Source organism: Elephas maximus, chromosome 12 (genome assembly GCF_024166365.1).
Source record: "Elephas maximus indicus isolate mEleMax1 chromosome 12, mEleMax1 primary haplotype, whole genome shotgun sequence".
Classification (NCBI taxonomy): Eukaryota; Metazoa; Chordata; class Mammalia; order Proboscidea; family Elephantidae; genus Elephas; species Elephas maximus.
Window position 1 is genome coordinate 44,702,461 of NC_064830.1, and position 21,456 is coordinate 44,723,916.

Genomic DNA, 21,456 nt, shown 5'->3' on the forward strand with positions numbered 1-21,456 from the left:
AAGGGGACCTCTGTAGGAGGGAGGCCCCAGGAGTGGTGACCCAGTCTGCCAGCTCTAGGCTCAGCTCTGACCTGGTTGGTGCTGGCCGGGTGGCTCGTTCTGCATCCTATCAGCCCTAGCGATCTAGGGCTCCATGTAAAGGTTTCCCTGATGCAAGCTGCAGAATGACCTGGATTATTCACAGCTAGGTCACTGCCTGGGCCTAGAACCTTACAAAATCAGCAAGATACTTGGGGCAAAATGTCCCTTATCTAAATCCTTAAAGGGACAGTCCTCTAGGTTTTCTGGAAGAAAATAGGGGCATGTTGCAAAGCTTTAGGGTGCAATGGCAAGAGACTGCCTTGGGAGTTTAAAGACCTAGGTTCAAACTCCAGGTCCACTGTCTTCCAGCTGGTAGTTTTGGGTAACTCCCTTTACCCAGCTAGGCCTATTTCCTCACCTGTAAAACAAAAGTGTTAAACTAGATGACCTCTGGTTGTTAGGTGCTGTTGAGCCGATTCCAACTCACAGTGGCCCCATGTGTCAGAGTAGAACTGCCCCATAGGGTTTCCTAAGCTGTAATCTTTACAGGACCAGATCTCCAGATCTTTCTCCTGCAGAGCGGCTGGGTGGGTTTGAACCACCAACCTTGCAGTTAGCCGCTGAGTGCTTACCCTCTAAGGGCCCTTCAAGTGACCTCGTCTGTGCCTTGCTGCACACACCATGAGCCAGGTGCAGAGCTAAGGGCTTTGACATGCCACCATACTGAGTGCCTCCCCCCACCCCACACTGGGCACAGCAGTGGGGGACAGGAGTCAGTCCTAGTGAATGCCCATTCTTTTGTTCATTCTTCACTTGACAGTATTCCCTGAGCCTGGTTGCTGGGTGCCAGGGCAGGGATGAACTAGATAGATATGCTCCTGCCCTGCGGAGCTCACAGCCCACGACTTCTGGGTATAGGCAGAAGTAGACAGATGAGGCCAGTTTTCCCAGCCCCCGCCCATCCCCCAAACTGATGACCTCCCCTCCGCTGGACTCAGAAGACTCGTGATCCATCTTTGCCTATGGAGGGTCCATCCCCCCACTGGACTGAGCCCCTGAGGGAGGTCTAAGGCTTGTGCGCTTTGCAAGGCAGCATGTTTAGCCACAGGCTCTGCAACAAGATAGACTCGGGACACCAACCTCACGGGCAAGTTGTGAGCATTAAGTGAGTTATAACGTTTGTGTGCTACAAAAGGTTTGTGCTTGACTATGAACCTAAAGGTTCGCAGTTCAAACCTACCCAACTGTACCAAGGGAGAAAGACCTGGCACTCTGCTTCCATTAAGATCATAGCCAAGAAAACCCTATGGAGCACAGTCCAACTCTGTAACACATGCGGTTGCCATTAGTTGGAATTGACTCAATGATAACGGGTTTGGGGTTTTTTGTTTTGTTTTAATGCTTGTGTAAACCTCTCAGAACACCTTGCTCATGCCGAGTGCTCAGTGAATAGCAGCAGCTCTCCTTATTCCTACCATTGCTATTCTGGCCTCTCCTGTAGGTCTGGCCCACACAGGGCCTACATTAGAGCCAAACCGAACTGCTTGAGGTGGGCTCAGTGTGGCCATCCTTCTCCCCCAGGGAAGGCCTCTGTTGGCTGCTGGCCTGGCACAAAGGGTGGGGCTCTCTCTCTCTCTGTAGCTTCTCCAAGCCTTGTAGGTTAAATGGAGGCTCTCAGATTCCAGCCTCTGGGAAAGGAGACACCATGTTCAGGTTCTGTTTCCACCCATTGTTGTACGCGCATTGTCTTTCTTCCACAGCCACGTCTCCCCACTCAGGTTCCTGAGTCCAGCCTCCAGCAGCCCCTCTCTCCCTTGTCTGAGCAGAGGAGGAAGCCCTCCCTTTCTTGGATCCCTTATCTGAGTGGACCAAGGAGAAACGTTTGCTTTCTTTCTCATATCTCATTTTTTAGACTTGTAACAGTCCCATGAGACAGGCAGAGCAAGGACTATCCCCCCATTTTACAGAAGGTGAACCTGAGGCCCAGAGAGATTGGAGGGCCAGCCCAAGGTCACAGAGTTTGTTAATTCCTTAGCGAGGACTGTAGCCCAGGTCAAGTGACTCCCAGGTCAGTGCTTTCTGTACCTCGCCGAACTGAGAGACTTTCTGGGAAGCCAGGAGGTTTCAGGAGATTTTGGAAGGAGCAGCTGAGGATTCTTTTTCAGGCTTGTTCCGAGCTGGTGACTAATGAAAGGCTGATTCTTTTGGGGGCCAGCCAGGGAAGTTTAGGACTTGTCCACCCCAGTCTGGGGAAAGAGGGCTGAGCATGGGTACAGTCCCGGGCTCTCTTTGGGGGCTGGGCTGACCTAGGCTCCTGGGTGCCCCCCGCTTTGTGAGATACGCACCTCTGACCAGTGATGGCCGTGTTGCAGGCCACTTCTCAGAGGCGGAAATGGAGACAGGGTGCTTGAAGAGACCCAAAACTTGCAGGGCGGGGGATTCAGGGGAGTCAGCTGAGCCACTTTCTCCTGCTGCACCCAGAGGGGGCACTAAGAGTGTGGGCTTAGATTCCAGCTCTGTCACCTTGGGAGGGGTGCTTACTCTCTGAGCCTGAACTACATCATCTGTAAAACGGTGGGGGGGGGGGGAGGGCGGTGTCAGTTAGCCCTTGTGGTGCCTGGATGGAAGAGGAATTGCACAGGAAGCAGCACGGCTCCCCTGCTGGTGGCTGCTATCACGATCTGCCAACGGGGCTTCCCAGGTGGGGAAAAAAAAAAAAAAAGTGAGAGGCAATTCCCAGTAGTGGAGGATGGCCTGAGCATTGCAGGTCATTAGCATCATTGCTCCCAACCCCCTAAATACCAGTGGATTCTCCATTGTGACAACTGGAAAATTCTTTTCCTCAGATGAGAAGCACTTCTCCCCGTTTTGTGGCCTGCTCTCTGATCCATACCACATGCTTTTGCTCATAAGTCTTTGATTTCTGTACCACCTCCCTGTCTGTCCACACTGACTCAGAGGCTATCCCATAAGCCTAAATTCTCGTATAGATCATCATGTGCTGTCGAGCCTGGGTTCCTTCCTTTATGGTATCTCTACCCCTGGTGCCTGGCACACATTAGGTGCTCAGAATGTGGTCCCACGTTCAGGAGCAACAGAGACTGACTCTCCACCTGACCATGTTGGGCAGTGTTGGGAAGAGGAAGGACACGGTGGTTAACTTTGAATGTCGTGTATACCTGGGGCTCATGTATCCCAGGTTTCAGTTAATGGAAAGGGGAGGCAATGCCCTTGGAAGGGCATCGGGTTGCTTGCTGGCTGGAGGCCTGGGCTGGTAGATCCCCTGGGGAGCCTTGGTGAGAGGACACTGTGCATGGCTGAATGGGGCAGAGGCCCAGGGAGGCAGGACTGTGAGAAAGTGGGCCAGGTTGCCTTCATCTTCACCCCAGCAATCCTTCCCCGCTGTGGGACTGTGACTGAGAAAAAGAAGAAGGGGAAGGGAGCAGGCAGGTTGTGTAATGGGGCAACCCTGAGACCAAGAAAGCTAATTTAGTATGCAGCAATCGTTCCACCATCACAGCTAACCTTCATTTTGTTCGTCGTTTTACAAAGACTTTATACTCATCATCAACCCCATTTGACAAGTGTGGTCACTGAAGCTGAAAGTCACATAGCTAGGGCGGGGGAAGGCAAGAACAGACCCCTCCCTAGCTCTGGTGATTCACTTTAAATTGAGGAATTCAAATGTTCCAGGGAGGAGAGGAGACCTACAAGGGAGCAGTGGCAACTTTGCCCCTGGAGTGACTGGGGGGAGCGCACAGCCTTGGGGCTGTGGGGGTCAGTGTTGCTCCTGAGCCCAGGTAAGAAAGGAGGCCTTGCTTCCTGGTGCCTCCAACTCTGGGCCTAGTGGACACAACCACATTATGCAGCTTGGGCCCTGGGGAGGGGGAGATGGCTGGTTTTGGGTGGTCTCTCAGTCTGGCAGTGGCTCCTCTGAATGCCAGTGTCCAGCCTCAAAGGGAGCAGTCTTCTATGAGGCCTTTCTCATACATAGACTGAGCCAGATGTGAAAGGCAAAGCCCAGTAAAGAAAAAAAAAAATTTTTTTTTTTTTAGGAGTAAGCTATTTCTGGGAGCCACAATAGATCTGGTTTTGGCCAAGATGATGAATTACAACTACTGGTTCTTATGACCAAAGTCAACCCTGGAGAAGTTACAGAAGTAAGAGGAAAGTGTGGATTCCTGGAAGTAAACAAACAGATAAATGAAAGAATGCAAGAAACCCAAGGATATGAAAGACTATTTAAGCTAATATGTGTGTGTGTTGGGGGAGGGAAGAATGGAGCCTTCCTAGTTTGAAAGGGGCAGTGAGAAAACAGATTGGAGGTAAGCTTTGTAAGTTATGTTCTTACCTTTCCCTGGCATTACCTTGGGCGCAATTATTGCCTGCTCCTTTACTAATAATATCGTGACAATATACTAGGTGGAGTGAGGAGCTGATAAAAATACGTGTTGATAGTCCAGTTGTTCACATTTTCTCTCACTGAACCCCCAGAGCTAGTTTATTACAAATCTAGATAAAAAATTAAACACTTATGCTCATGAAATACTTCACCAAAAGAGTAAAAAAAGAACCTACAGAATGGGAAAAAATTTCAGCTACGACATATCCAACAAGGGTCTATCACTAAAATCTATAGAATACTTTGGCACTTCAACAACAAAAAGACAAATAATCCAATTAAAAAATGGGCAAAGGCTATGAATAGATACTTTACCAAAGAAGACATTCAGGCAGCTAACAGACACATGAGGAAATGCTCATGATCATTAGCCATTAGAGAAATGCAAATCAAAACTCAATGAGATACCATCTCACCCCAACATTACTGGCGCTAGTCAAAAAAAAGGAAAATAACAAAAGTAGGAGAGGTTTCAGGGAGATTGGAACGCTTATGCACTGCTGGTAGGAATGTATAATGGTGCAACCACTATGGAAAATGATATGGCAGTTCCTTAAAACACTAGAAATAGAAATACCACATGATCCAGGAATCCCACCCCTAGGAATATATCCTGGAGAAATAAGAGCCCTCAAACAAATAGATACATGCACACACATGTTCACTGCAGCAATCATTATTCACAACAGCAAAAAGGTAGAAACAACCTAAGTGCCCACCACAACAGATCAGTGAATAAACAAATTATGGTGCATACACACAATGGAATACTATGCAACAATAAAAAACAATGATGAATCTGTGAAGCATCTCACAGTGTGGATGAATCTGGAGGGCATTATGCTGAATGAAATAAGTCAATCACAAAACAACAAATAGTATATGAAACCAGTATCATAAAAACTCAAGAAAAAGTTTACACACAAAAAAAAACAATCTTTGGTGGCTATGAGGGAGGGCAAGGGTAAGGAAGGGAAATTACTAACTGGATAGCAGACAAGTGTTAACTTTGGTGAAGGGAAAGACAACACACAATATAGGGAAAATCAGCACAACTTGACCAAAGGCAAGTCATAGATTTTCCTAGACACATCTAGATACCTTGAGGGAATGAGTTCCTGGAACTGAGGGCTGGGGACCATGGTCTTGGTGGACATCTAAGTCAATTGGCATAAAATAGTTCATAAAGAAAATGTTCTACATCCTACTTTGTTGAGTAGCTTCTGGGGTTTAAAAGCTCATGAGCAGCCATCTAAGATGTATTCATTGGTCCCATCACATTTGGAGCAAAGGAGAATGAAGAAAACCAAAGATGCAAGGAAAATGTTAGTCCAAAGTACTAATGGACCACATGAACCACAACTCCCACCAGCCTGAGCCCAGAAGAACTAAATGGTACCCAGCTATCACCACCAACTGCTCTTACAAGTATCACAATAGAGGATCCTGGACAGAATAGGAGAAAAATGAAGAACAAAATTCACATACACACACACACACAAAGACCAGACTTACTGGCCTGACAGAGATGAGAGGAACCCCTGAGACTATGGCCCCTGGACACCCTGCTAACTCAGAACTGAAGCCACTTCCAAAGTCCACTTTTCAGCCAAAAATTAGACAGGCCTATAAACCAAACACAGGTGAAGAATGTGTTTCTTAGTTTAATCAAGTATATGAGACCAAATGGACAACACTTGTCTCAAAATAAAGACAAGAAGCCAGGAAGGGACAGGAAAACTGGATGAATGGACATGGAGAACCCAGGTGGAAAGGGAAAGGAGTAGCGTGCTGAAGCAACGTGGGGATTGCAACCAATGTCACAAAACAATTTGTGTATAAATTTTTGAATGAGAAACTAATTTACACTGTAAACTTTCACCTAAAGCACAATAATAAATAAATAAAACCTAGATAGACTGTCTTCTGTCAATGGTGCTTCTCCAAGGTTTAAAGATGAAACCCTGACTCTGGTGGAGTCATCAACATTGTTTCTGTGATGACTGGGACTCTCACCCTGGTGTGCCTACCTGCCCTTCTCTTAAACCCCCTAGGGACTGAAACAGAGTGGCCTTTGTTGCTTCCCTAATACTCATTACCATGCAGAATAGTGATGTTGGGAGCTTGAACAGGGCAAAGTAAAGAGACATTTGAAGAGTACATCTACTGTAAAAGAAAGACAACACACTGGACAGTATATACCAAGTGGAGCAGGATTGTTAGAACAAATGGACCATAAGAAATATATTAGCCCAACAGCAGCAAAGTATGTATTCTTTTCCAACATGGAACATTCTCCAGAATAGACCACATCTTAGGCCAAAAATCAACCCTCAACAAAATCCAAAACATTGAGATAATACAAAGGATCTTCTCTGGTCACAACACCATAAGTAGAAATTAGTAACAGGAAGAGCAAGGAATAAACAAATAAACAACAACAAAAAAAAAACATGAAAGCTGAATAACACCTTGCTGAAAAACCACTGGTAATAGAAGAATCAAAGATGGAATAAAAAATTTTCTAGACTCAAATGAGAGTGAAAATATATCATACTAAAACCTTTGGGACACAGCAAAGACAGGGTTCAGGGTCAATTTATAGCAATAGATGCACACATCAAAAAAGAAGGCGGGGACAAAATCAAAAAGTTAGCCCTACAACTAGAACAAATAGAAAGAGAACAGCAAAAGAAGCCCACAGCCACCAGAAGAAAGGAAATAATAAAGATCAGAGCAGAAACAAATGAACTAGAGAACAAAAAACAATAGAAAGAATCAACAAAACCAAAACTTGTTTCTTTTGAAAGGATCAACAGAATCAACAAACCACTGGCCAAACTGACAAAAGAAAAACAGGAGAGGAAGCAAATAACACAAATAAGAAATGAAATGGGGGATGTTACAAACAAGCCAAATGAAATAAAAAAGATCGTAACAGAGTACTGTGAAAAACTGTACTCTAACAAATTTGAAAGCCTAGAGGAAACGGATAGATTTCTAGAAACACATTACCTACCTAAACTAATACAAACTGAGGTAGAAAATCTGAACAGACCCATAGCATGAGAAGAGACTGTAAATGTAACTAAAAAAAAAAAAAAAAACTCCCAACAAAAAAATAAGCCCTGGCCCAGATGGCTTCAGTGGAGAATTCTACCAAAATTCAGATAAGAGCTCAGACCAATACTACTCAAACTATTTCAGAACATAGACAAGGAAAGGATACTTCTGAATTCATTCTATGAAACCAGCATAACCCTATGAAACCATAACAAGGCAAAGACACCAAAAAAAAAAAAAAGAAAGAAAATTACAGACCAATATCTCTCATGAATATAGATGCAACAATTCTTGACAAAATTCTAGACAATAGAGTTCAGCATCATATAAAAAAAATAGTACCCCACACCTAAGTGGGATTCATACCAGGTGTGCGATGATGGTTCAACATTAGAAAATCAATCAACTAATACACCACACAAATAAAACAAAACAAACGAAAGAATCATATGGTCATCTCAGTTGAAGCAGAAAAGGTATTAAATAAAGTCCAACACCCATTCCTGATAAAAACTCTCAGTAAAATAGGAATATAAGGGAAATTCCTCAACATAAAAAAAGGCATTTATACAAAACCAATAGCCAACATCACTCTCAAAGGAAAGTGACTGAAAACATTCCCCCTGAGAATGAGAACAAGACAAAGATGCCCTTTATCACCTCTACTGTTTAATATTGTGCTAGAAATCCTGGCTAGAGCAATAAGGCAAGAAACAGAAATAAAGAGCATTCAAATTGCTATGGAAGAAGTAAAACTATCCCTATTCAATGATGATACGATACTATACATACAAAACCCTAAAGACTCTGCAAGAAAACTACTGGAACTAAGAGAAAGATTCAGCAGAGTAGCAGCGTACAAGATAAACATACAAAAATTAGTAGGATTCCAATACACCAATAAAGAGAACGCTGAAAAGAAAATCAGGAAAACAATACCAATATCCCCTAAAAATATAAAATATTTAGGGATAAATCTAACCAGGACGTAGAAGACCTATACAAAGAAAACTACAAAACATTACTGGAAGAAACCAAAAGAGACCTACATAAATGAAAGAACATGCCATGCTTATGAATAGGGAAACTCAACACTGTGAAAATGTCAATTGTACCCAAAGCAATCCACAGATAAAATGCAATCCCGATTCAAATACCAACAGCATTCTTTAAAGAGATGGAAAAACTAATCACCAACTTTATGTGGAAAGGAAAGAGGCCCCAGATAAGTAAAGCATTTTTGAAGAAGAAGCACAAAGTAGGAGGCCTTGCACTACCTGACCTCAGAACCTACTATACAGCTACGGTAGTCAAAACAGCCTGGTACTGGTACAACAACAGACACATAGACCAATGGAACAGAATCAAGAAGCCAGATGTAAACCCGTCTACCTATGGCTGCCTGGTCTTTAACGAAGGCCCAAGTCCGTTAAATGGGAGGGAAAAAGAACAGTCTTTTTAACAAATGGTGTTGGCTCAACTGGATGTCCATCTCTAAAGAAATGAAACAAGACCCACACTTCACACCATACACGAAAACTAACTCAAAATGGATCAAAGACCTAAATATAAAACCCAAAACTACAAAGATCATGGAAGAAAAAAAAAGGAGTCAACACTAGGGGCCCTAATGTGTGGCATAAATAGGATACAAACCATAACTAACAATACACAAACACCAAAAGTTAAGTCAGATAACTGGAATCTTCTAAAAATTAAACACTTATGCTCATCAAAAGACTTCACCAAAAGAGTAAAAAGAGAACCTTCAGACCTGGAAAAAAATTTTGACTGTGACATATTTGATAAAGGTCTAATCTCTATAGGAAAATCTAGCACCTCTACAACAAAAAGATAAATAATCCAGTTAAAAAATGGGCAAAGGATATGAACAGACACTTCCTCAAAGAAGACATTCAGGCAGCTAACAGACACGTAAAGAAGTGCTCATGATCACTAGCCATTAGAGAAATGCAAATCAAAGCTACAATGAGATACCATCTCACTCCAACATTATTGGCACTAATTTAAAAAAAAAACAAAACAGAAAATAGCAAATGTTCAAGAGGTTTCAGGGAGATTGGAACTTTTATGCACTGCTGGTGGGAATTGAAAATGGTGCAACCATTTTGGAAAACTATATGGCTCTGCCTTAAAAAGCTAGAAATAGAAATACCGTACAATCCAGCAGCTCTGCTCCTAGGAATATAAGACAGACCTGAGAAGTAAGAGCCCTCAAATGAATATACATATGCACATCCATGTTCAACATAGCATTATTAACAATAGCAAAAAGATGGAAACAGCCTAAGTGACCATCAACAAATGAATGGAAAAGCAAATTATAGTATATACACACAATGGAGCCCTGGTGGTGCAATGGTTAAGAGCTATGGCAAGCTAAGGCTGCTAACCAAAAGGCTGGCAGTTTAAATCTGCCAGCCACTCCTTGGAAACCGTATGGGGCAGGTCTACTCTGTTCTATAGGGTCACTATGAGTCGGAATCAACTCCAGCGCAACGGGTTTTACACCCAATGATAAAGAACAACGATGAATCTGCAAAACACCTCACAACAAGGATGAATCTGGAGGGCATTATGCTGAGTGAAATAAGTCAGTCACGAAAGGACTAATATTGTATGAGACCACTATTATAACAACACATGAAAAGGTTTACACACAGAAAGAAAAATTCTACAATGGTTCTGAGGGAGGGGAGGGGTGGAAAGGGAAAAACACTAAATAGATAGTACATAAGTGTTTACCCCGGTGAAGGGTAAGACAGTACACAATACTGGGGAAGTCAGCACAACATGACAAAGGCAAAGTCATAGTAGCTTCACAGACACATCTAAACTCCCCGAGGGACCAAGTTACTGGGCTAATGGCTGGGGATCATGGTCTTGGAGGACACCTAGATCAACTGGTATAGCATAATTTATAAAGAAAATGTTCTACATCCAACTGTGCTCAGTAGCATCTGGGGTCTTAAAAGCCTGTGGATGGCAATTTAAGATACATCTACTGGTCGCATCCCAGCTGGAGCAAAGGAGAATGAAGAAAACCAAAGACACAAGGGACAAACTAGTCCAAAGGATTGATGGACGATAACTACCACAACCTCCACCAGACTGAACTCAGAACAACTAGATAGTGCCCAGCTACCACCACCAACTACTCTGACAGGGATCACAACTGAGTATCCCAGACAGAGTGGGAGAAAAATGAAGAACAAAATTCAAACTTACAGAAAAAAAAAAAAAAGATCAGGCTTGCTGGTCTGACAGAGAATGGTGAAACCCCGAAAGTATGGTCCCTGGACACCCTTTTAACTCAGTACTGAAGTCACTCCCAAGATTTGTCCTTCAGCCAAAGATTAGACAGGTCTATATATTAAAAAAAAACCAAACCCGTTGCCACTGAGTCGATTCCAACTCATAGTGACCCTATATGACAGAGTAGAACTGCCCCATAGAGTTCCCAAGGAGCACCTTGTGGATTTGAACTGCTGACCTCTTGGTTAGCAGCAGCAGAACTTAAACACCATGCCACCAGGGTTTCCAAATAGGTCTATAGAGTAAACAGTAACATACATGGGAATGTGCTTTACAGTTCAATCAAGTATATGAGACTAATGGGCACAACAGCCCAAAAGCAAAGATGAGAAGGCAGAAAGGGATAGGAAAACTGAACAAATGGAAACAGGGACTCTGGGGTGGAGAAGGGAAGAGTCTTGACAAATCGCAGGGTTGGGAACCAATGTCATAAAACAATTTGTGTATTAATTGTCTAAGGAGAAACTAAGTTACTCTGTAAACTTTCACCTAGGCACAAGAAAAAAAAAAAGAAATACATTAGCAATATAAAACAAGACAATACACAACACAGGAGAGGAAAAAAATAAAACAAGAAATAATTTTTAAAAAGAATAGTAAATTGTATGATCAATTAAAAAAACTAAATTCATGGACTAAAATATAAATGCTAAGAGATATGGCAGCTAGAAGTAGAAGTACTGACATCTGATAATAAGTGTTACAGAGGAAAGAACAATACAAAAACTGAGTGGAAGGAATATTTGAAAAAATAACAGAAGTGGAATTTTCCAGAAGAAATGAAAGATGAAAAAGCCTTACATGAAAGATATCATGAAACAGTGCAAAGCAGGAAAGATAAGGAAAACCTTACTAGAAACATCGTAGTAAAATTCAAGAACGTAAAGACAGAAAATTATACTTTTTTTTTCCAGAGAGAAATAAATCACCCACAAAGGTACAAGAATTAGATGGCCATCAGACAACACGGAATGATATTTTTGAAGTTGTGAAGGAAAAGAATTTTGAACCTAGGATTTTACATCTAGCAAAATTCTCATTCAAATTTGAAGAAATAGGGAAACTATTTTCAGATTTACAAAGCTTTAGAAGGCATGCTACACAAAGACCCCAGATAAAAACACTTCTGGAGGAAGTACTCAGATAAGAAGAGAAGCAAATCCAGGAGATAATTCAAGAGATATGAGAAGTATATGTGATCTTGGTAAAGACTATCACTGTCTTAGAAATGAAAAAAGAAAGCTAGGGAAAATACAAGAAAAAAGAAAAAGCACATCCATAAGGACCTAGTATTAAAAATTTAATCCAGAGAATAGAAATATTAGAGGTGAGCTGAGTGGGAAGATTAAAGGGACATGAAAGGGTATTAATGTACTTGTCATGTTAGAGGGAAACTATAATTATCAATTTGTTTAAGCTATCAATAAGGATACATAAACATGAGTAAGGCTAACTGTCTTGAGAACAAAAGTAGAATGTATAATTTTAAACTAACAGAAGAAAACCTGGTATATTCAATGGAAAACAGGAAGAAGAAAAACAGAAACAAATAAACAAAAAGTACAGTAAATGAAAAAGGTAAGGTGGTGGTAGAAATAAGCCTAATAATAATAGAAATTACAATAGGTATAAATGGGTTAAACTGAACAACTAAAAGACAGAGACTCTTATATTCAGTGAGAAAATAAGATCTAAATTTACATGCCATAAGGAGACACATTCAAAGTAAAAAACAGAAATATTGAGAAGAAAAAGAAAAAGATATACCAAGAAAATTCAATTGAGATGTTTCAACAAACAGATGCAGCACTGGAGGTGCTCACTCGTCTATGCCAAGAAATATGGAAGACAGCTTTCTGGCCAACTGACTGGGAGATCCATATTTATGCCTATTCCCAAGAAAGGTGATCCAACTGAATGTGGAAATTGTAGGACAATATCACACGCAAGCAAAATTTTGCTGAAGATCGTTCAAAAATGGCTGCAGCAGTATATTGACAGGGAACTGCCAGAAATTCAGGCCGGTTTCAGAAGAGGTCGTGGAACCAGGGATATCATCGCTGATGTCAGATGGATCCTGGCTGAAAGCAGAGAATACCAGAAGGATGTTTACCTGTGTTTTATTGACTATGCAAAGGCATTTGCCTGTGTAGATCAGAACAAATTATGGATAACGTTGCGAAGAATGGGAATTCCAGAACACTTAATTGTGTTCATGAGGAAACTTTACATAGATCAAGAGGCAGTTGTTCCCACAGAACAAGGGGATATTGACTGGTTTAAAGTCAGGAAAGGTGTGCACCAGGATTGTATTCTTTCACCATACCTATTCAATCTGTATGTTGAGCAAATAATAAGAGAAGGTGGACTATATGGAGAAGAACGGGGCATCAGGATTGGAGGAAGACTCATTAACAACCTGCGTTATGCAGATGACACAACCTTGCTTGCTGAAAGTGAAAAGGACTTGAAGCACTTACTAATGAAGATCAAAGACCACAGCCTTCAGTATGGATTGCACCTCAACATAAAGAAAACAAAAATCCTTACAACTGGACCAATGAGCAACGTCATGATAAACGGACAGAAGATTGAAGTTGTCAAGGATTTCAGTTTACTTGGATCCACAATCAACAGCCATGGAAGCAGCAGTCAAGAAATCAAAAGACACATTGCATTGGGTAAATCTGCTGCAAAGGACCTCTTTAAGGTGTTGAAGAGCAAAGACGTCACCTTGAAGACTAAGGTCTGCCTGACCCAAGCCATGGCATTTTCAATCTCATCCTATGCATGTGAAAGCCGTACAATGAATAAAGAAGACCGAAGAATTGACGCCTTTGAATTGTGGTTTTGGCGAAGAGTATTGAATATACTGTGGACTGCCAAAAGAATGAACAAATCTGTCTTAGAAGAAGTACAACCAGAATGCTCCTTAGAAGCAAGGATGGTGAGACTGCATCTTTTGTACTTTGGACATGTTGTCAGGAGGGATCAGTCCCTGGAGAAGGAAATCATGCTTGGGAAAGCACAGGGTCAGTGGAAGAGAGGAAGACCCTCAACCAGGTGGATTGACATAGTGGCTGCAACAATGAGCTCAAGCATAACAATGATTGTGAGGATGGCGCAGGACCAGGCAGTGTTTCTTTCTGTTGTGCATACGGTCTCTATGAGTAGGAACCTACTCAACCGCACCTAACAACGAAAGCAATACCAAGAAAATAAAAGACTGGAAAAAGATAAACCAGGCAAATGAACCAAAACAAAGCTGAGGTAGTATCTTAATACCTGAAAAAAAAAAAAAAAAATTAAGGCAAAAAATATAATAAGGGACAAAGGAAGATATTATATACTGATAAAAGAAAACATACCCGTTATAAACATATGTAGAGTAGAACTGCCCCACAGAGTTTCCAAGGCTGCCACATCTTTCTCCTGTGGAGCGGCTGGTGGGTTTGAACCACTGACCTTTTGGTTAGCAGCTGAGCGCTTAACCATTGCCACCAGGGCTCCTTTATAAGCATGTAGACAACTAATAATACAACTTCAAAATACATCAAGTAATAACTTACGTAACTGCAGTGATAAATATATAAATCAACAATTATAGCTAGAGATTTTATTACAAACATTTTTGAAACTGGTAGACCAAGCAGAGGGGAAAAAAGCAGAACTGAATGATGTAATTAGTAATTTTAGGCTGTTGTGCATGTATATACAGAGAGAGCTGTACACTGAACATATTCCTTTCAAGCACAGAGGGAGCATTTATGACCACAAATTAGGCCATAGTAGAAGCTTCAATAAATTCTAAAGGATCAATATCATGCAAACTATATTATATGATCGTAATGCAGCAAAATCAGAAATAAAACAAGGAGAGCAAAAAACATTACAGGTGTTTGGAAACTAAATAACTTGTTACTATATAACTCTTAGAAACCCTGGTGGGGTAGTGGTTAAGTGCTACGGCTGCTAACCAGGTGAATAGTAATATCCTAGTACAACCATTGTATTTAGGGGCAAAACTTTAGATGCATTTGTCCCCTTTAAGATCAGGAACTCAGAAAGAATAAGGATTGGAAAGGAAGAGATAAGCACTTCTTTTTGTAGATAATAGGGTCATATACAGAAGAAACACTCAATCAGTACACAAACTATTAAAAATAATGAAACTAATAAGACAGCTCAGCAAGGTTGCCAGACTAAAAAATGGGCTTAAAAAATGAAAGTGTACCTCCATCCCAGCAATAATCAACTAAAAAATATACAAGTAAGATAGCATCCACAAGAACATCAAAACCATAATGTATCTAGGAAATAATCACCAATACATAAGACTTCTACATATAAAACTTGAAAATTCTAGTAAAGGATGTGGTAGATCACCTGAACAGATGATTTAATATTATAAGAAAATGACATCTCCCTAAGACAATTTTGGAATTGTAGGTGGTGTTGTGGTAAAGCACTACGGCTGCTAACCAAAAGGTCAGCTGTTCAAATCCACCAGGCGCTCCTTGGAAACCCTACGGGGCAGTTCTACTCTGTTCTATATGCTTGCTATGAGTAGAAATCAACTCAGCAGCAACAAGTTTGGTGTTTTTTTTTTTTTAATTTTTTAATTCAATGCAATTACAATCAAAATTCCAGTTGGTTTTTTGAAGAACTTGATAAAAGACTTTAAAATTGGTGTGGAAGAATAAAGGTCCACAAATAGGTCAAATTTTTTGAAAAAAAGAGTAGAGACAGAATTTGCCTCACCAGATATTAAGACATACAAAAAAAAAAAAAAGGCCATATTAATTAAAGCAATATGGCAAGTTTAAGAATAGACAAATAGATTAATGGAATGGAATAGAGGGCTCAGACACAGAACTTAATAGACAAAAAATGGAAAAAAGACGATTGCTTAGTAAGTTGATGCCGGAAAAAGTGGCCCCTTATATGGAGAAAAATAAGAGTGGACCCCAACCGCATTGGAAACCATGTGCAAGGTGCAAGGTATAACAATACAAATAGAAAATGTAGGAGAATATATCTGTGACCTACAGGAGAGGAAGGTTTCTTAACAAAACTTGAAAACACAAACTGTATGGCAAAAGTTTGATAAATTTAGTTACATTGAGATTAAAGATTTTTAGGCAATGAAGGATGCCATGAACAAAGTTAATATATAGATGATGCACTGAAAGATGATATTTTCAATATTTAAAGTCACCAAGGGGTTAATATCTAGACTATACAAAGAGGTCGCAAATCAGTAAGAAAGAGACAGCCACCCTAATATGAGAAAAGGGCAGAGAAAGTAGACAGGCAATTTACAACTTAAAACTTAAAAAAGCGACAGGCGCATTAAAAGATGCTCAAACCTGTTTGTAATCAGAGAAATGTAAATTAAAACAACAGTGGTGTATCACCACCGTCGTGTGCATTGAGTCAATTCCGACTTATAGTGACTTTATAGGACAGAGTAGAACTGCCCCATAGGGCTCCTTAGGCCGTATTTCTTAGGCTACATTACAGCCAAGAAAACCTATAGGGCAGTTCTACTCTGTCCTTTAGGGTCACTAGGAGTTAAAAGGAAACCCTGGTGGCACAGTGGTTAAGTACTAGGGCTGTTAACCAAGAGGTTGGCAGTTCAAATCCGCCAGGCACTTCTTGGAAACTCTATGGGGCAGTTCTATAAGGTCGCTACGAGTCTGAATCGACTTGAAGGCAGTGTTTTTTTTTGTTTTTATGAGTTAAAATCGACTCGATGGCATACGGCAAGAACAACTGTCTTTATGGGAGCAGATCACCAGGTCTTTTCTCCTGCAGAGCAGCCAGTGGGTTCAAACCACAGACCTCTGGGGTAGCAGCCGAGTGCTTAACAATTGTACCACCAGGGCTCTTTATATCGCCGTTAGACTGGTAAATCAGAAAGCTGGATAGTACCAGGTAGAGGTGAGCAGGTGGGAGGCAGGATCTCCTTGCAATGCTGATGGTGCAGCTCTGGCAATGCTTGATCACCCAAAGTACATGCAACACCCTAGGAGCCAGCAACTCCAGATCCTGGAGTATGTCCCAGAGAAATGTTCACCCAAGTCCAAAGGGACATGCATAGGAATATTCATCGCATTTCTGCTGGTGGAGAGTTGGAGGCAAGCTGTGTGCCCCACACTAGGGGAGTGAGTAGATGAAATGTGTAGGGTGATCAACTCATCCCGGTTTTTTCTGGGACTGTCCCAGTTTTAGCACTGATAATCCACATCCCAGGAACGCTTTAGTTTCAGGAGAATCGGGATGGGAGATCACTCTAATATGTGTTGATGCACCCCATGGAGTACTATGCAGCACACAGAAGTAGCAGATTAGCACAGCAACATGGAGGGAACTTAGAAAAAGTGCTCAGTGAAAAATAGTAGGAAATGAAATATATAACACAGCGCTGTTCACATAAAGTACAGCCAGAATGCTCCTTAGAAGAGAGGATGGTGGGACTTCGTCCCACATACTTTGGACATGTCATCAGGAGGGACGAGTCCCTGGAGAAGGACATCATGCTTAGCAGAGAGTCAGCAACAGAGAGGAAGACCCGCAACAAATGGATTGACACAGTGGCTGCAACAATGGGGTCAAACTGCAACGATTGTGAGGATGGCGCAGGACCAGGCAGTGTTTTGTTCTGTTGTACATAGGCACCTGACAACATTTACGTAAACAAAAACTATATTCTCAAAAGACAACAATACATGTTTTGCAGGAACACATAGGAAACCAAAAGCTACACACTGAGCACATTAGAATGGTTGTGTTTGGAGAGAAAGAGTATGGGAATAAAAGAGAATAAATAAATCCATACATAGAAATAAGACTGAGGTCTTTTAGGGACCAAGGAGATAAAGTACCATAAACTGAGGTATATGATTTACTCAACCCTCTGAGTAAAAGGAAAATAAAAACTTTCTAGGGAGATACTCTGTGTGTGTGTGTGTGTGTGTGTGTGTGTGTCCCAGGGTCTCCATGTCAGGGAGCCCCTTGTGGCTGGGATGAAAGAGATACCCCAATGGCCCTTAGAAAAAAAGGGGTGGGGTCTGTGTAGTGTGAGACTAGCATTGCTTGAAGCCTAGGTGGGGCTAGCCTGGGTCCTTCAGAATTGCTCCAAGAAGCCCCTGGATGGGAATTCCCTCCTCTAGCCCTGTCAGGCCCTCAGCTGATGGCCCACTTTCAGATCTGCAGCACCATGGGCCCTCTCTTCAGAGAGAACAGACAGGCCCAGAAAGGGCAGCAGGCCATGTTGGGCCTGGACCTCCATTCTCTGTGTCATTCGCTTTGCATCGGCCTCTCCCAGGCAGAGGCTTCCCAACACCCTCCCACCACCACCTGCCCCCAGCAAGCAGAGGAGAGACAGGAGTTCTGAGCAAGCCGGTCCCCAGGGCTGGGGTTAGTGCCTGCCTTCAAGGGTCAGGGAGGGGTGCTAGTTCCCCTTTGAGCTCAGGGCTGAAGAAGAGGAACCTTGGGCTCCTCCAGAGGACATCCTACCTCATCAAAGTCAGCCACATCCTCACAGTTCTCCAGGATCCGGGAGTAGAAGGATTGTCCTGTATGGAAGAAAGAAGAATTTTTAGAGTCAGCCATCTCTAGACAACAAGCTTGGGGCCAGGAGTCACTCTTCCTCTATGTTGTAGCCACCATTAAAGCACATGAACTCAGAGAATACTCGTTACGAAGCATGGAACCTCATATCTTCTGCAGCACTCTTCCGGATGAGGCACGTTCCTGGGTAAAACCTTATTCTGATCCTCTCAGCAGCGTCATGAGGTAGGTAGGTCAAAGGCCATGAGCTCCATTTTACTGGAGAGGGCACAAGGCTGGGGAGAGGCAGACTTGGGACTAGAACCAGGTCTCTCCTCCACCATGCTGCTTCCCCGGTGGCTTTCTTGGCCTTTTCCTGCAGCCTCCCCAGCTCTGCCAGCTTGCCTGTCCCTGCTGCCCTGAGCAGAAGCTGGGGCCAGAGGTAAATGAAGGCCTTGCCTGTTGGGAGGAGGTCACAGTCCCCTTTTGTGCACATGTCTGCAGCCACACCCAGAGGCTCCTGCCCAAACCAGGCCTGGGACAAACACTTAAGCTCCAGCCTTTCTTCCCCTGTAAGCTGAGGGCCTTCACTTTTCTCCACTCTCATCTTTGAGTATTTTTTGTCAGCCTTGTTGTTGTTAGGTGCTGTCAAGTTGATTTTGACTCATAGCGTCCCCAGATGACAGAGTAGAGCTGCCCCATACAGTTTTCTAGGTTGGTGGTGCAGTGGTTAAAGCACTCAGATACTAATCAAAAGGTTGGCTGTTCGAATCCACCAGCCACTCCAGGGGAGAAAGATGTGGCAGTTTGCTTCAGTGAAGATTTACAGCCTTGGAAACCCTATAGGGCAATTCTACTCTGTCCTACAGAGTTGCTGTGAGTCAGAATCAACTCTATGGCAGTGGGTTTGGTGTTTCGATTTCATCTTTATGGGAGTAGATAGCCAGGTTTTTCTCCCGTGGAGCCTCTGGGTGGGCTCGGTAGCCACCAGGGCTCCTTAGCAGAAAGGAGAGTCTCAGGCGTTTTCCCCCTTTGCTCACAGAGAGTTTGTGGTACGGACACACATTGTCCCAGAACTGTCCCTACCCCACCTGGACATACCACTCAACAGGGCACATGCCCAAATGATAGCTAACGTAAAGCTGCCCTCTTTCCCAGGCCTGTCCAGTCAGAACTGGCCTAGGTACTGGAAGAACACAAACCAGGAGGTCTGTGGTTATCAGGAGACAGCTGAGGGCACGTTGAGGTGGAGGGGGCGGGCAATGTGTAGATGACACTGGCTTAGTTCAGTTCACTTTGAGTAACACTCCTTGGAGTCTATGATGTCCCAGGCCTTGTGCCGGGTACTTGGGATATGGGGACAGACAAAATGCACAGGATCCTGGCCCTCAGGGAGCTGACCTTCTCGTAGGTCAGAGCAGGGAACTGAAACAGGTCGCCAGTTCACTACCATACAGTATGCACCCAAGAATCAGTTTTGCGTGAGGTACAGAAAAGGTGAGTAAGTGCTGTCTTGGGGGCGTGGGAGCAATGGGAAGAGGTTGTACTTTCTATGAGGGGAAACCCAGAGATAGGATGGATTTTTTAAAAAGCAAGTATTATTTAGGATTAATTTCTTATCCTCTGTCAAATCTATACCCCCTAACAAAGGTGAAAAATAGCATGTATACTAGGATGCTGTTTATAAAAATAAAACAAAAACTCAACTATCTGCATGTATTTTGCATGTACGTAGACAGAGATCTCAAACCATTACAAGCCCTGCTGGCACAGTGGTTAAGAGCTTGGCTGCTAACCAAAAGGTCATCAAACCCACTGGCTGCTCTGTGGGAGAAAGATGTGGCCATCTGTTCCGTAAAGATGAATGGCCTTGGAAACCCTTTGGGACAGTTCTACTCTGTCTTACAGGGTTGGTGTGAGTTGGAATCAACTCAAAGGCAGTGGGTAAGTAAAGTAACCCAAGCCAGTGGTCCATTTAAGGGCTACCTCAAGGCTGACTTCTATCCCATTCTGGGGGTTAGTTTGGGTTGTCACTGATGGGTGGGGCTAGGGATGCAGGAGAGGACGTGGCAAGGTGGGAGCACGCTGCAGTCTCCTCCCCACAGAAACCCTGGGAAACCCCCATAAATGTAGTAAAGGCCAAAGGGGGTTGGAGGGGAGCCCCTCAGGGTCCTCCACTGAGACTGGGCTGGGGTGGGTAAGAAGGGGGCTCAGCAAAGCAGCCTTGTCCTCCCTGGACACCAACTTCCCTCTTCTGGCCTCAGTTGCCTCGTCTGTATAATAAAAGGGTTGGTACAGAGGTCTTGGAGTCCCTGGGTTGTACAGAGGCACCTCAGAAGAAAGGCCTGGCCATCTGCTTTGAAAAATCAGCCATTGAAAACCCTATGGAGCAGTTCTAGTCTGATACACATGGGGTCGCCATGAGTCAGAGCTGACTCAGCTGCAACTGGTTTACAGAGGTCTCTAGGGCTTGTTGTCATTTTTTTTTTTATGACTCAGGGGCTAGTACCTGTTCAGTACAGGGGAGTTGGTGCCTGAGCTTTGAGCTTCTTATAATTGTTCCCACAGGTAACACACAATATAGATTGAGAATCAGGCAGAGCATATTTGTGCATTAGGGCTTCCCCGAGGACCGGCAGCTCTGAGTAATCAAACGCTTTTTCACCCTAGAAGATCTCAATAAGCAGCAGAGCTGTGCACAAGTGTCTCCTGGAATGAAAAACTGAACAGACCAGCCAGGGAGGAAGCTGGGGAGAGTCCTCCAAGATAGTGTCAGGGTTCGACTGCACACGAAGCCACTGAGACTCACACCCTCCCTGCTTGCGTGCTTTGTTGGAGAGGATGTGAAATACAGTGAAATTAGCCACTGCAGAATTTAAACATCAGCGCTGTTTCGAAATGCAGTAAAACGCATTGGCTTGGCCCCTGGGGATTTAGACTTGGTGAATATCCTCAATTTACCTTTAGTAAGATTTTTTTTTTTTTTAAGACATTAAAAAATAAAAGGTAGATACTTTGCTGAAACAAATTAAACAAAAACAGTGCACAGGCCAACTCATTTACAAAGCAGTGTCCTTTAA

General features: G+C 42.9%; 1 protein-coding gene across 1 annotated transcript in view; it reads right to left on the reverse strand.

Moving 5' to 3' along the window:
• The window catches only part of OTOF (otoferlin), a 125,756-nt gene that overhangs the window by 85,973 nt on the left and 18,327 nt on the right, over positions 1–21,456 (reverse strand). Inside the window, exon 3 of the mRNA XM_049903170.1 lies at positions 18,344–18,402. Within this exon, the coding sequence (XP_049759127.1) occupies positions 18,344–18,402 (59 nt within the window). The remainder of the gene's footprint in view (positions 1–18,343; positions 18,403–21,456) is intronic.